The following is a 16,492-nucleotide window of genomic DNA, read 5'->3' as shown; positions in this document are numbered from 1 at the left end:
CCGGCGGGTGAGGCGCTGCGGGAGCCTGGGGAGCGGTGCCTGTGGCGCGGTCGTCGGTCCTTAAATTCCTTTAAGCGGGATCCGCTCTCTGCGGTCCCGTTTGCGGCCCGAGCTGCTGGCTCCGAGCGGGAGATGGAGGAGCAGGTTCCCGGGCCGCTTTGGCCTGCGGTGTCGGCGGTTCCAGAAGCTCGGCTCCCTCCGAGGAGAGTCTCGGCTCCCCGGGCACGCTGTGGCCCTTGCCTTTCATTTCCAAGCCTGGTTGCTGTGCTGAAAAACAATTTGCTTTATAGAAGAAGATGGGTAGCGGAAGCTTTTCTCCAGGTTTTCTCCTACCCCCCTGCTCCGTGGTGCAGAGCTGAGGTCAGGTGCGGCTCTGGGTGTTCCGGGCAGCGGGAGGGCACGGAGACGCTCCCGGCTGCGGAACTGATGCGCAGCGGGGAACTGAAGCAGCGACTGACACCAAATGTCCCGTTTGGATGAATCCTGTCTGCATGGAGACCCTCATGGGTGCTGCCCATCTGCTCCGAGGGTGGTGCTTGCTTGTGGGTTGGGCAACGAGTTATTTTTCCAAAAGAGCTATTTGTGTAAAACGTACAAGGAGATCTTCACCTTGGTTATTGTTAAACATTTTCATTGACCTGCACGGTGGGGTAGGAGTGCATAGAAGGCTGATGACTTCTGTTTTGTGTAACTTCAAGGAACTTTACCTTGGTACCACCTTGTCTGAGCAACTACTGTGTTTCAATGTTCTTTGGAAGGTGGAGGTCCGTGGTTAGTGGTTTTCCTTCTCTAAGCACATTTCTTTCCTTGTGCAACCTTACTGCAAGTAAACTTCTGGCAGCAGGAAAAAGCAGGTTTGAGATCTGCCCAGCTATGTGACATGTTCCTTGTGCCATCCTGTGCTCCTCCAGATCCTCGACTCTTGCTTTAATGTGCCCACATAGGTGTTTGGGTTCTGGGTAGCATTTATCCATGTGCCAGGTGCTTTTTGTGCCCAAGTTTTCATACTGTTTTTCCTAGCTTGCATGCGTCTGAATAACTAGGGCTTCTGGGGCATCTTAAGTAACTCTGTGGCTCTGTGACAGTTCTAGCAGAAATTGTTATATTATAACTATGATAAATATTTTCTGAAAGGGCAATAGGCCAGTAGCATGAACACGTCTTCCTAAGCCTGACGTTAGTCTGGCCTTGGCTCTACAGGAATATTCATTCAAGCGTGTAATTCCTTCCTGGTAGTCAAGTTGTTCTCTACTGAATGAAGTTTGCCTTTCCTTTCTTTCAGTTCTGGGAAATCCAGTTAATTACACAAATGAGTGCAAACGTTCTGTGCTGAGTCAGTGGCATGGGGGAAATAGCAGCCTGGCTTCCTGGCCTAGCACGGTTCTCTGTGGGAATTGTTACGCTAGAGCAATCTGCCTTCCTGAAATCTCTGCTCCGAGGACCGGCAGAGCTGTAACTGAGCTGTTTTCTGTGAAAAGTCACGTTGATTTCGTCTGCAGAATGTGAAGGAGCGGATGGTGATGCTATGTCTGGAGGGGAAAAAAAAAAAAGAATATATAAGTTGTCAGAGTTTGATTTGGGAACTGCACTCTCTGGGGTTAGAGGCTGCCTGGGACTGGCTTAACTTTCTATGTGTGAAGGCTTTCCCATCGGTTATATAATTTAAGGATAGTTCTTTATCTGGGATGCAGCAATCTGATGCAATTTGTTCTGACGTGAAATGGTCTCTGTGTGTCACTTTGTTCCTGCATGCAGGTGAAGAAGTGTGGAAATGTCTCGGATGCGGGGACAGCATTGCTGCCGGTCAGCGCCTCTACAAGACCGTCAGTGAAGCTTGGCATATTTCCTGTTTCCGGTAGGTGAAACTTTAGCCCGTTAAACTCTCCTTGTGGTATTTGACTGACTCCGAACCTGGTGGATAAGTACCAGTATTAGCAGGGGGTTGGTGCTGTCATCTCTGTGCCTGACCTCTCCCAGGGCCTCTTGCAGAGCGATGGCGTGCTGTGGTTTGCGGCCGTACACCAGTGCCTGCAGTAGGGCCCTGGAGCTGATTGAGTCCTGACAGCGGTCTGACGCTGCCTGGCAAAGCGTTGCCACGCTGACGCAAACGCGTGCGGGAACACAGATAATGTGCAAATGAAAGCTCTGATTTACTGGTGGTGGCAGCAGCCATGAGTTGCATATTTGTCTTCAGCCGCATTCCAGAGTAGTGCCAGGGCAATTCGGGTAGCCTGTCACTTTTTCCATGTGTGGTAGGTACAAGGGAGATACCAGGGTGTTGGGGACAACTGCTGACACGGGGGAGGGAGATCTTGCCTTTTACTTCCTCTCCTGTTCAGACTATTAAGACATACAAACTTATGAAATCTGTCGGATATTGTTGCCATCGGCAAGGACGGAAAGGGATCGCTGATGTGCTTTTCTTCCTGGCAGTAGGAGTCATGCCTCTCCTCAGCATTTCATGAATACTGGGTTCGGTTTTCACGCTCCAGAATCACATTTCTGAAGGGGGCTGTAGATTTGAGAGGGGTTGAGTACCTGCAGCTCTGGCTGGCTTCTGTGTTGGAGCGGCTGTTGGCTTGAATCTGGAGAGGCTAATGTTTTGGACACTGTCAAAGCAAATGGGGGAAAAGGAAGCCAAAGTGTGGCTTTGGAGGAATGTTTGCTGTGCCGAGATCGGCATCTAGTGTCCTGGTTTAAAGAACAAAAAAAACCCAATAAAATACCCCAGCTTTGTTGAAGTGAGGATTATGGTTATTGGTGTATTTTTTAAAAAAACAGCATATCATGCTGCCAAAGCAGTGCTAGCTCTGTTGACTTGGAAAATGCTGTTAGTTAGAATGACTTGTTGATAATCACAGTTACAGCTTTATATTGTCTTTTGGGTTTCTGTTGGTTGGAGTATTCATGTTTAGCTGTGTTGAGTCAGCTTCTCCTAATCCTGGTTTTCTCTTCTCCCTAAAGAACGAGTATCCTGTTGTTGAGCTTCCCTAGATTCTGCCAGTAGCTAAATTCAAAGCTGTGTGTGCTAGTATCTCTGTCTTTCTTGCCTTTGAATGTATTTCTGTTGTGAGTCTTGATTTGCAAACGTCTTGGTGCTTCTCGCTCTTGTGGCTGTTGAGGTGGAGAACAGCTGAGCTGGAGGCAAATCCTGCCCTTATGACACTTCGCAGAGAATTTGGTATTGTAGTTTATCTTGTAAAATGGTTGTTTGGTGGGGTGGTGGTTTTTTTGTTTTATACAAGTGAAGATGCCAGCTTTTCTCCTGAGCCGTGCTGTAACTTTCCACATTTGGTGTTGCGCTTCTCTCCTGCTCCGTGCGTTTGGCTCCAGCACCAGCCGCGCTGCCATGCTGAATGAACAATTGGAACCTGCAGTAAAGGAAGCTGCCCTTCCCTTTTTTCCTAGTTCCAGGGTAGGACTGTACATGAAAACAAATTTCCAGTTTGCGCTCCGTTCCCCCTTTTTATTCTGTTATCCCTGAGCCATGCCGAGCGGCAGTCTTGTGCTCAACATCCCAAAGCCAAACTTTAAAAAGCCTCTGAGGGTTAGGAACCTTTGGCAGCTGGTAGCTGTGAGTTCCGGCAGCTCTTGTGGAGTGTTTTTTACAGTCTTCCTGTGGATTAGCTGACTCCCTGGCCTGGCACATAATTTCTCTAATGCTGGTTGGCGCTGCTCCAGGCTCGTTAGCTCTGTTTATTCTTGGTCAGGCCGCGCTGCTGATCATGCTTGGCACTGGCAGGAGCTGACGTACATGCGTGTCTCTGAGGATTTAAGTTTTTTGTCACTTCCCTCCTTCCTCAAACTGCATGTACAGGAGCTTTGTCTCCGAAACCTGTGTTTTCTCTGATGTAGCTGGAGGGACAAGCAAATCCCTATTCGTGTATCTTGGATATTTTAAACAGTTCTTTGGCCAGCTGGTCCTTAGGCTTGAATCCGACGGGTTGGATCTGGCTGAGGAAGTTTCTTAGATGTTTCTGTCACAATGTCTGTTGAGAATTAACTCTGAATGTACTTTTGTGCCTCTGAATTCTGTTGAGGTAGCATACGCTTTCAAAGGTCATTGCTTTTCACCGACACACAGTTCCACTGGAGCTGGAACTCACATTGCACAGAACTTCAAACACTGCGCCAAGAAAGGGAAAGAGAGAAGTGGCAGAGTATCTTTTTCCTGGGTCTGGATCACTTTAACCTGTGGGAATTATGGGAAGAGCTTTTTTTGACCCAGAGCATCCTGTTCTTATTGCTTTCAGTCCAACTTTTTTTCCATATTGCAAAATAGACAATACTGCCTTGAATTATAACTGTGAATAAAGTGTTGATACCTGGTATTTTGGTGCCTGTTGGTGGTATTTTGTCTTTGGTTTTGTTTGGATTTTTTTCCACACATAAAGACAAATGGAATTAAAAACAGTTCCCTCTACAGAAAGAGGCATTGCATATTTGGGGTAGGATGGGATGAGAAGACCCAGATTTAGCTGCATGTTTTAATCTTAAGGATCCAGTATTTGTTAAAAATTCAGTTTGGATTATTTGAAAACCGTGAATTCAGATCAAGACTGTTGAATACATCCAGGTGGAAAATTGGATCCGTACGAAGAAAATTATTGGAAATGGTGGTAGGAATTCCTACTGTAGTGGGGTGCTTAAGAACTTAGGAAGGAAGGCAGCTGAGGTTCAGTTCCTTCCTAACTATGAAAGAACAGAGGATGTAAGTTACTATGGTCTATCAAATAAATCTACTGTAAGTAGCCAAGCAGCACAGGCTTGCTGCAGAAATCTCAAACAAAAGCCAAACCCACCACATCAGAGAAAAACTGTTCACAGTGTATCTTTAATGAAAGTTACTGAAGGTGATGAATTACTGATGATTTTACAGTTATGGATTTAAAAAGATACTATTTAGTTTATACCAAAACCAGTTAATTAAGAGCTGGAAAATCATCAGGAGTTTGAAGGGCACAAAAGCTGACCTTCCTTTTTCTGGAAGAGGAAAGTAAAGCAAAGAAATTTTGTACTAATCCAAAATTTTTAATTAGTAGGTCTAAAGCACTGGAGATTATGGTGACCAGAAACTATTCATTCATTTTGGGCAAATACTTCCTTTTTGCTTAATACACCAGATTTTTATGGGTATGCAATGCAGCTTGACCTCAGGAAAAAATTCTCATGGCTTTCTCTCTATATATATTTAATTATATTATGAAATAATTTGATGCTAAGTTAATACTATAAACCACTGTATGACTAAAAAGTGTAAGGTTCTGATATCTGACTAAATATGTGTTAAATCTTTTTATACTGATTCAGGGATTACATTATTATATTTAAGTAATTGTAAGCAGTAAATTTACTTCCAGTAAAAGATATTGGCTAAAATTAATTACTGTCTTGAAATCGTTAAGAAGGTGTTTACTCTGGATATTTTTTACAAGTGTAATAAAAAATATTTGTTTAAATCACAATAAAAATTGCCTTATTAAATAGAATTAAATCTGTTCACCTGACAGATTGTTCAGGTGCTTGCATTCTTTTTGAACACGTTACTCCATTTCAGTTTCTGTTAACCTTTACTGGAGCTGGGAACTATGCCGGGAGGAGCGGTGTGACTGCGGAAGGCTGTGTTCTCTGAAGGAATAATTTGAAAAAATGAAAGAGTTTTGGCAGGGTGCAGAACTCCTGGCTCTGTCGCCTGTTGGTATTCTGAAGTGAATTTGAAACAAATTCTCCTTCTGACTGTTTCTCTGAAGTGGAACAAGGTTAAAAGTAGATTCTTCCCAGAATCCACGTCGCCCGCCCGTTGTAGGCTCTCTGCAGTGTGACAATTGTCCGTGGTTGGAAAACAGGGCTGGATCAGCCATCCCTGCGTCCAGGGGGTGCCCGGAGCTCCAGGCTACTTGACAGAAAGAGAACCACTATTAATTTGCCAACTCCACTGATTTGATTGTCTTACAAAGACGTGGTTTTTCTGTACTGAACGGCATATTTTGTGTGCTGTAGAAATATTTTTTGCTCAGCAAAACTTAGTGAATCGCTTTGATTCTTTTTCATTTGGGGGAAGGCAAGCCAAGCAAACTTGTATTAAGGATGTTTATAATTAAACCTGCTTTGGGGGTTGCAGGGTAAACTAGATGACTTCTGAGGGTATTTTCTAAATCTGTTTTCTGTGGTTGTTAGGGTAGCTACTAAACTTCTTACGTTTCAAGCAAGTAATTTCTAGGGCTTAGGAGTGATCAAAAATCTGGTCACCTAATAATCTCCCATCACTGTAGGCTTTTCTGCCTCCCAGACTATGCCTACTAGCACTTAATTATCCTTAGTGTTAGAAGCTTCTGTCTGCTATCTTCAGAAATCCCCCTGGTTGCAATTTAAATCAATTTCTCCTACTCAGGTTTACAGTGGACGTGGAAAACAGGCTTTTTTCCCCCTTCTGTTATTCAAGTAACCTTTTCCTGTTGGAAAGCGGCAATCGTCTCCCATCAGTCTCTCATAGACTGAAGAAGCCCTGGATCTACTTTTTACTCACGGGCTGTGTTTTCTCGACTTTGGACCGCTTCTGTTGGTTCAAACTGTTTGGCACAGGCCTTCATTTTCCAAACGCTGCTTCCTCCCTACAGACAACAGGACGAACAGAAATACAGGGACAGGATGCAAAGCCGAAATGTACAAACGTTGACAAATAAAGATGTAAGCAAAGGTGCCTAGTAAGATGAATTTGAAATGTGGGGGTGTTTGATGGTTAGAATCTTCCTTTAGCTTTTCAGCTGTGAACACCCAGGTCTGTACACACAGCAGGGGAAAGATCAGTAGTAACAGAAGGTAGGTGCGTTATAGTAGAAGCAGGGAGACAAGAATCTGCTCTTCTTGCCCATCCTCTCCAGTTTCTAGCAGTTACAGAAGGCTAATGGTGAGAGCTCTTCTCCAGTAATCCTGCAGGCTCCTGGGAATGGCTCCATCAGCATTGAAATTCACCAGCTCGGTATCAGATTTACGGAGAAATAGTTGCTAAGTGCCTGTTTGTGCAGGGATCACCATGCCTGTTCAGGAGTTTAAAAATCCAAGGGAACAATGAAGCACTTTGCAGGTGGAAGTGGCCACATTCCTCAGGGGAATCTATCAGCTGCAGGACATCGATCGATGATGACCCTTTCTATTCAAGGAGGAGTTAAGCATTCCAGTCAGAACTTTTTTTTAGTTGACTTGTGATTTATGCAGCTTGTCCTTTAGGGCATTGTTATCAGAGCGTTATTATATCAAGGTAATTAGAATTACTCACACAGCCCAGTATGTGGTAGGCTTTCCACATGAGTGAGGCAGGATCCTTCCCTGAGGAGGTTCACAATCTGCACGGACAAAAGCAGCAAGTTACAACCGAGTTAAGAGGCAGAGGTGTAAGTGCTGGTCTTATTGCCATCTGTGCTGCGTTTACAGATTAGAAGTCACTGCTTCTGAAGTTCCAACTATGAAGTTCCGATAGCTTGAATGTCTTTGTTTTGCTTCTCAGCCTACACATACTCAGGAGGTCTGCAGCCATCAGGCAGGTGTGGTGGAGGGGGAAATTCTGCCTCCATCCGAACGTAGTGCTTAGTGATGGTAAGTACCGAGAAAGCGTTGCTGCGTTGGTCTGAAGTTCTGCTGCTGCTTAGAAGTAAGATGCTGTAATGGAGATGAGCTTCGCTTCACTGTTCGTTTTAATTTCCTCAAGAGCTGTGAGCGGGAGCTTTTGCTCAGAGGTATGTGCATATCAGAACGGTATTAGTTTCAGGAGCTGATGTCAGGAGCTGACTCTGTCTTTCAACAGCAGCAAAGCACGTGTTATGTGTAAGTGCCTTGGAAACAGAATGAGGTGTTGGGATTCTACTGAAGTATTTGGAATGCCTCCAGACTGCGCCCAGGCCGAAACAAAGACTTGCTGCTGCAGACTCTTCAGGCATGGAGCAAGACATCTCTTCCCCAGCTTATACCAGCCCCACATGTACCAAAGTGCCTGTCTGTGCCAGGATAAATTTGTGTATCTTAGGGCTGGTAGATATGCTGAGCAATGCATCCGTCGGTAGACGTGTTGTTGGAGAGCATGAACTGTGTCTAGATGTGCAGCCTGACCCCAGCTGGTTTAAGGTATTAATCACTGGAATATCACAATGTGATGCATTTTCTGTGGGGATAAAACTAACAGCTGTGACTCAATTTGTAGTACATTTCACGTTAAGTCATTGTCGAGGTTTTTCATTTGTGTCTTTTTATTTGCTAGTTATGTTTTTCAGGCTTCTTTCTGGCAAAAATTACTGTACAATTCTAAACCATAGTAAGGAAAACAACCCCCTGTGATGGCTACATGTGTGTAGTGGAAATGCTAACAGCATTTGCAAGGGAGAAGATGCTGAGATCTGGCTTAAGTTGGTGAAAAAGAAATTTGCTTCAGTCCATTTTGGCCCTCAAAGATGGTATCAGTAAAATTATGTAGAAAAGGTGCCCCCAAACACACCTGTTTATCAGCATTTTTGAAGTACAGTCATTCCAGCAGGAATTCAGACCTAGAATGTGTGAACACATTAACGCCTTTTACAGAGCCCTTTTATCAGAGCTATTGTGTTCTCAAATAGGTCACAAAGACAATAAAAGAGCCAAGAAATAAGAGAATACTGTGGAGGAAAAAGTAACTTACTGGTTGCTGCTGGGGCTCGCTGCAAAAGTAAAATGATTTTGATAAGATGTTTCCTGTTTAAATAGACATTTGACTATGTGTCCTTTGGCTTTAAGGAAGTCTCAAACAAAATCACTTCCCAGTTGCTTAGCTGTCTGGGTGGTTTTTATTGCTTTGAAGTTGGGCTTTATCTGCTGGCTTCATTCACAGACGAGCTGGCTGCTTATCACATCTGTGCATCAAATCTTCAAAGGTTTTGTCTGCAGAGTTGGGATTTATGAGGTCACGTGGAATCCCCCTTGGAAGGGAGTTCAGCCCATGGCAGCAGGATTGCGGGGAAAGGCTTTTGTCTGTAGGTGATGCTGGGCAGGGCAGGGGCTCCGCCATGCGCCGGGGTGGGTGTGTGGTGCCGGTAGCCGGGGAAGCGTTGGATTGCGAGCGCTGGCCCCTTTTCAGCACGCAACATATAGAGAATGTGGGAGACCAGAGTGCATTCCTAGACACAGACTCACCGTGTTGCTGCTTCCAGTAGAGCTGTGTGAAATGTCAGAAGGAATTAGACCCGTGCTGGAACGGACAACCACATCGGGCTCCGCTGCGCTTTTACAGCCAGGCTTAGAAACTGCACTGAATGGGTGAAAACGATGATTTTTTTTTTTTTTTTTTTTTTTTTTTTCAGAAAGGTGGCTGCTTATTAAAAGTCAAAAAATTAAAAAAAAAAACCCACCCCAAAGGCTGCCTGGCTTTCTGCTTACTTCAACAGCCAGCAGCAGCTGTCAAACCTGCAGCCAAGGCTGCCTCGTCCCAGCCCTAAGCGTCCCTTGAACAACGTGCCAGCTGAGACGAGCATCTCCAGTAAAAGCACATTTGAGTACTCTTGCCTCTGGAACATAGCATGCTCTTCGGGCTGCGTTCAGGCATGCCAGGCTTTGCTGACTGTACAGAAATGGGAGGGCTCGGTGCAGCAGCGTATGTTTGTTGCGTTTCTGAGTGTCTCGCAAACAGCTTTAGCTGATTAGGCCACTAGAGATCACGCTTGGCTTCAGGGCAGGCAAAACGATATAACTACATGTGCTGCAAGCAGGAGAGAGCACTCGTCTGTGCTGATTTATACCTCTCAGCTTCCATGCAGGAGATGAAGATTAGGTTAAATGATTGCAGTGATCTCTCTTAAAACAGTGTTGGAAAGAAAGTTATTTTTCCTTGGATGAGGCACGCTGTAAGTTACCTCCTGCAGGAGGATGAACAGATTGTAGGTATTGTGAAGGTAGTATGACCTTATATATAGTGAGGGATTTAGGAAGGTATGTAGTAAATCTTAATTTGGTGTGTTTGGAGACGTGGCTAGCTGTCTCTGTCAGACTCTCCCTCCCTTGACTTCCCCATCGGGCCATGCCGCTGCTGCAAAGAGTAGTTTCACGTTTATGCACTTGGCTCTTACTTTGGCAAAAACTGTTATCTTTCAGCACTTATTAACGCAGCCCCTCTTCGGATTGAAGCTCCACCCCGGGAAGAAGTAGAGCTTATTCAGCCTCTGCAGCCACACGCTGTCTCCTGCGATGGCTCCTCCTCCCCTCCCACCCTTGGGTGGAACCAGAGAAGGGAAAACTTGACAATAGTTAGCAGGCAGCAGAGCTCGCAAGAACTATAGCAGAAGCATGTCCAACTAGCCCGGTTAGCAGTTATTCTATCCTTCCCAAGGGTGCCGCCGCTGCCGAGTGCGGGAGAAGATGGTTATGGCCATGGGAGCCAGGAAAAGTCTGCAAAGGAACGAGCAGCCGAGAGACCTGGCGTTCCTTGGGCAGCTTCAAAGAGAGGTGAAGTATCTGAATCAGCACAAGATTAAATGAGCACTGGCTGCTGCCATGTTGGCAGAACAGAGCTGTTCAGAGGCAGTTGGACAAGTTCGTGGCTGAGCCGGTTTATCCAGTGTTGAAGATGGGAAGTTACTTGTCTGCCCCAGCTTACTTCGCTCCCAAGGATCCCTTTCGGTAAGTCTCGCGCAGGATTTGCAGTGGATCTTCAAAGTGTTATTTCCCCCCCCTTAACGCTGTCCTAAGCAGTGAGTGTGCGAGGTGTGAAGAATGAGGTCCAGTGCTCGTGCAGAGGGGGCAGCCGGCCTCGCACTGGGATCCTGTCTTGCTCCCAGGAGGAGACGGGGAGGATCCTTAATACCAGCCTCTTCGCATCTCTGTGGTATGAGGGATCGGCACCTGTGCTGTGAGGCAGTGTCTGCGTAGCCTGGGCAAACAGGCTGCCTTCCAGAGCGACACCACGAGTGCCCCGTGCCCCTGTGCTGTGGGGAGTGAGATTTCTGAGGCTGCTGCTGCTCGTGTCTCCTCCAAAGCTCCTTGTGCCTGGGCATCGCGCAGGGTGAGGTGAGGTGTGGCGAGTTCAAGGAGGGATGTAACCTGCAGTGAGGCAGCGCATAATCTTGTCGGAGAGCAGAAATCAGGTACTTTGCAGGTAACTAGGGACAAGCAGCGCGCTTCCCTTGCGTGGAAAGGATTCTTTTCCTGTGATGTTTTTGTTTATATTAACGACCATTCCTGCTCCAGTCAAACACATGAGGCTTGGGAAGGGCAAATAGCTACAGAATAAGGCTTTGATTGCGTTACATCTCCATAGTGGAAACTTTTAGTGGGGCTGAACGCAGCGGGGATGGTGACACGCTGATGTGCTGATACGGTGAATGGATGGGGAAAGGCAAGGCTTGCAGTTTCATTGTCTCCCTCCTATTCCCCTCCTCTCAGATTTGCTCAGTATTGATCCTGTTCCTGCAAACACACTGTTGTACTGATTTGGGAGTAAGGAGCCTTTTGTTAAAACAATCTAGGGTAGGAGTAAATACTGCTGCGCAATTGCTAAGCTGCTTTAGGCAACTTTCTGAAACAGCATCCGCTTTCAGAAAGGAAAGTGAGCTGGCATTCTTTATTTGTAATATGTGTAGGGCACCATGCTAAGCCATAGAAACACCTTCTCCTAAGTGTGTGGAAATGGTTTTGCATAGTCAGAGCTTAAATACTCTGTCTCCTAGTACTTAGTTTGTTTTCTAGCATCCGGTCTTGCTTTTCTAGTGTCTCTTATGTAGCTAGCACTTCTGCTGAGTCTGGGTGAGAAGCCCTTGGGTTAGCTACAGGCTGGGGTGGTTTTATTCCGCAGTTTTCTGTCTGCGTGACTGTCCTCTCCCCGGCCCTGCCTGCAGAATTGGAGCCACGGCTCTTTCGAGCCTGTCTAGCGTTAACTGATCTAGCCTGACAGTGTGTGTGGGGGGTGGATTTTATTAATGAGCCTTTCTCAAAAGGATCTGTCTCCTCAGTGCCAGGGAGTCTTTGCTTCCATGAGGGTATTTGCTTTCATTTAGATGTAAAAGAGATGCCACATCAATTGAATCTCCATCTCGCTGAAAACCAGGCTGGTTACCTGTTGTGACCTGATCCTCCTACCACCCCCCACAAAACCAAGTAGCCATCAAGCAGGGATTTGTGAGCCCTTTCTGCACCTGCTGTGCCACAGAGCATCAGGGCTGACCACTGCACCCTGATGCTGCCTGGGGTACCTGGAGGATGGCTATGGGAGGCAGATTAATTTATTCTTTATAACCAAGGCTGGGAATCGAAGAATCATAATGTACGGGCCTGTATAATCAGAGCAGGGCTCTGCAGCTCTGAAGATGGCAGCAAGAGGAAACACGTCATGTATGGCTGTTACCAGTCCTCCAAGAACGTTGGTTACCGTGCTTTGTTACTCTGCGGTAAGAACAGCAAATAATCGAGGAGAAGATTAGCAGTTTCTAATCTATAAAAGACAGAGGAGCAAGAAATTTTCCTTTCTTTTGGTTGCAGAGACTGGCAAAGATCAGCTTGCTTAATACCTGTAGAAGTGATTGTATTCCTGTCCTGGCAATGGCAGCAGCTGAAATGCTGCAGTGCCACCCGCTCCAGTGAGGAGGGAAAGGAAGGAGTGATAACTCTTGTATCTTCTGTGATAAAATTCTGACATAGCCCTTCAATTCGAGTCATGTGGAGCACTCGCGTGACGCCTTTATCATTTGGGCGAAGGCACTGAAACAGTCTTAGAACTATAGCTGGGGTGCTGTCGGTCACTTCTCCACACCTGACAAATGTAAAGCCTTTTCTACATCACAGAACACATGGCAAATAACAGAAGGTGCTGCTTGGCCATATGGGCTGTAGCCACGTCCTCTCGCTGGCAGCAATTAAGGAGGTAGCCTCTCTGGGGCTGGCTGCTTTGTTCCTGTTGCCTCATTGCCCTGGGTGGGGTGCTGAGCCTTGAGCTGCAAACTCGTCCTGCCCAGATTTGTTTAATTGCATAGCAAAGGACTGACTGCTTGCTGGCTCCACCCCTTCACCTTCATTTTGCTAGGGGTGTGTTGCAAATTAGATACCAGTGCTTATTTCCGGATGGAAGCAAACTAACCCGAGTGCTCTGAGGTTGGAATCAAACCATGGCGAAGTAGGGGAAAGGTAAAGGGAAGACAACGGAACTGCAGTTGTATTGATTTTGCAGAAATTTTACATTTTCTTAGGGAGAAAAAGGAGTGGCTCAAGGTGAAATTGAAGAGGGGTGAGGAAGGGAAGGTCTTTGTGCTTAAAAACAAATGAATAAATAACCCACCTGCTTGGAGAGAACTTGGCCAGGTCTTGAAGTCCTGGTGGAGCAGTCTCCGGTATCGCTGTCTGCATCCCAAGTGCAGGTCTGGTCACAGCTCCCTGTTTGAAGATGTAATCACTCCTGGAGCACGCACTGGTACAGGCACGCACACAGAAGTCGGGTAAGTCTGAGGGATCCGATTTGCCCATGCTGAGCCAGATGTTCCTGCCACAAGGTGATAGGAATCTTTGCTGTTAGTCTCCACTTGTTCTTTTCTCCCTCCCACTCACCTACTTGATCATTCAGCGTGGGGTATTTACTGCAAACGAAAGCCAAAGGCTAGTGGTTGAAGGGAAGCTGCATTGCAATGCCCTCTAGGTCTCTCGCATACCATGAGCAGGGTGTAACCATGACAGTGCCCCAAGGCTGAGGCTGTGATGATGCATCTACCATGTATAGCAAAAGTTACTGCTCTCCCTGTCTCAAACAGAATTGGCAGAGCCCTGTTGCACGTGCTGGAGTTCTTTCCCATCGCTGAGGAAGGGGGGGGAGGCAGGATTTGGAGCTCCTCAGCTGTGAGAACAAACACTATAAAAGCCAAATACATTAGAAGGAGCGACTTTCCTGAGGGTAGGGTACGGCTCTAAATACCTCATGAGGTGTGTTTTCCCCTAGAACCATAGGCTGCTTACAAGCAGCTTCACCTTGTTGCTTTGCAGTCTCTTGGGATGGAGCAAATAACTCTCCGTGTTGGAGCACGACCAGCTTCACATATCCTCACGCTCACTACAAGCTGGTGGAGTTCACAAGGAATGTCTTTGGCACAAATAAGCCTTCAGGAAGCTTGTAAAAGGTGAAGTCAACAGCAGCTCTCATCTGAGACCTGGGAGCACATAAAAAGTGCAGCTCTGCTGCCACTACCTGACTTGAGGGCACTTGGTGCTGCAGAGAGCTCTGCTGTCCAGGAGGCCACATGCCCACCCAAACCCCCACCCCGGTGCAATGGGCTCCCCTCCAGTGTAGTAACTGTGACCACTGTTAGGGTACAGGGCAGAATTAACACTTCCTTCCACCTTTGGGAGAATGTACTGACGATGCATTGATCCTCGAGGGGTTTCTTTGAACCAGTTATTGGTGGCTTACCCGCCTTGGAATCTGCACTCAGAAATGGCCAACACCAGACTAATTTTCCTTTTAAAGTCTGAGAACATGCTGCCCAGGGCTAATGGAATAATTTTTAGTGATGCAACTGCTGTCTGTGTCTTATCTCTCCATTAAGTCACACCTCCGTGCTGCAGAAGTTAAATTCCCGTGCCCAGTGCATCCTGCTGAGGCAGGATTATTTTGTGTTCAGCAAACCTGAAGATCTGGGTTCTGCTTGTGATTTGCTACAATGATATCTGCATAGAATTGCTGCATCTTTTTCCTTGGCTTTTTGGGGGCAAGTTGTTTCCTTCTTGGAGCATAGGTAGTGGATTAGTAATGGTTGCTTGTTGAAATGGGAGCTGACACTGATATGTGAAGGATTTTGAGAGTCCCTTCATGAAATAAGAAAAATAGTTTTGTTTGGGCTTTTTTTCTTGGTTGTTGATAAGAAAATCTCATGTGCTGTCCTCAGCAGAAGGAAAGGGAGAGCAATTGGTGGGGAGAGGTGGAGGACTTTCATTACAGTTAATTGATGGATGCAGTCAGTATGTGGAGCTCAAAGGATGAACTGCTTTGAAAACCCCCTCAAAGGGATAGTGCTGCTGTTGACCTTTTGGGAGAGGTCCGCTTACAGGAGAACAGAAAGGCTTTCCACAAAGGCTGGTGCACAACTGGCTTTGGGTTGCGTAGGAAGGGGGACAGAGGGGCAGGATCCACTCCCCTAAAGTAGGTGAGGGCGCTCTGGCACGAGGTGGTGTGATGCTGTAGAAACAGTGAGCAGAAACAGCAGAGCTGGCTGTGTGCTGGGCGGCTCTGTGGCTGGAAGCTTGCGTCCAGGAAGAGGGAGAAAGCAGAGGAACAAAATTTATACGGCAGAATTTAGAAACCTACTGATGTGTTTTAATAAATGGAGGGGATTTGTTTGTAACTTTGGAAGCTTGTTCTTTTCCTTTGTGTTGGTTGATACCACCACTCCTTACAAACCTTGGTTTTGGTGCTAATTTTCAGTTGAAGAAGCATTGGGAAATGGAGAGGTTTAGTACATCTGTACTAGAAGAGCTGGTGGTGAGCTGCTGCTCTGCTCAGTGTCTGCTTTCTCCATGCAGGAGAGGAGCTTTTCCATTGACTTGTGACTTGTTGCCAATTGGAACCTTGTTCCTTTGTTTCCTTCAAGGTGCTCTGAATGTCAGGATCCCCTCACTAACTGGTACTATGAGAAAGATGGGAAGCTGTACTGTCACAAGGACTACTGGGGGAAGTTTGGGGAGTCCTGCCATGGCTGCTCTCTGCTGATGACTGGACCTGTGATGGTAAGGACTCTAAAGGTCTCCTGCCCAGAGGCAGGGCATGCCTGTCTCCAACTCCTCGAACTTGGTTGGGAGTTGCCCTAGCTATTCAGATAATCAAATACACTGAAGGTAGTAGTCTCTTTGCTACTCTAATCTCTAATCAGAGATTAGAAATAAGGCTTGTGTGTGCATCTCCTAGTTAGAGATTAATTCTGAATCGGAGGAACTCTTAAAGGAGGGAGTTGTGAGGATCTGAAGCATATGAACAAAGAAGTAAGGTGCTGAAATGCCCAGGCGTGAGAAACAGAGAGGTGATTAGGGGAACATCTGTTCAGTTTCTGTAGCACAGTGCTCGATGTCTCCATGGGGTGATTTTCCACTGCACTGTGGAGTCAAACCTCTCGGCTCGGGATAAACAGCAGGTTCTGGCTTTGGGGAAGGTTGCCATCCGAGTCCCACGTGGACTGTGGCCAGGGTGGTTTTCTGGCTGGTGGTGTCTTGAAGTAGTGTTAGCCCCAATTGCTTCGAAACAGTGAAGTCTGCCTGCACAATATGGGGCTTGCCTAAATGTTCCCCTCTGTCTTGCCACAACCTTGCAAATATTTAACTTTTAAAACTGTCAAGAAAGGAACATAACCATTATTTTTCAGGGCCTAAATAAAACCAGCATGGTACTCAGTAATATGATTGCTACCTCAAAGGGAAGTACTGAGAAAAGTGCAGACAGTTTCTTGTTGCCTGCAGAAGTCTTTGCAAAATACTGTCAATAAGGAAGTTCTCATAAGGAAAATAGAAAAAC

General features: G+C 46.3%; 1 protein-coding gene across 2 annotated transcripts in view; it reads left to right on the top strand.

Annotated features, from left to right (window-relative positions):
• LIMK2 (LIM domain kinase 2) overlaps nucleotides 1-16,492 on the top strand; it is a 29,816-nt gene that overhangs the window by 473 nt on the left and 12,851 nt on the right. Inside the window, exons 2-3 of one of the 2 annotated variants that reach the window (XM_074159518.1) lie at nucleotides 1,756-1,855; nucleotides 15,579-15,714. In XM_074159518.1, the coding sequence (XP_074015619.1) occupies nucleotides 1,756-1,855; nucleotides 15,579-15,714 (236 nt within the window). Of the gene's footprint in view, nucleotides 1-1,755; nucleotides 1,856-10,582; nucleotides 10,636-15,578; nucleotides 15,715-16,492 lie in introns of those variants that run through there. The other variant, XM_074159519.1, reaches the window with a different exon arrangement.

The sequence above is a fragment of the Numenius arquata genome, chromosome 16 (assembly GCF_964106895.1).
Source record: "Numenius arquata chromosome 16, bNumArq3.hap1.1, whole genome shotgun sequence".
In the NCBI taxonomy this organism is placed as follows: Eukaryota; Metazoa; Chordata; class Aves; order Charadriiformes; family Scolopacidae; genus Numenius; species Numenius arquata.
The sequence above is the reverse complement of the archived record's forward strand: the minus strand, read 5'-3'. Positions and strand labels throughout refer to the sequence as shown.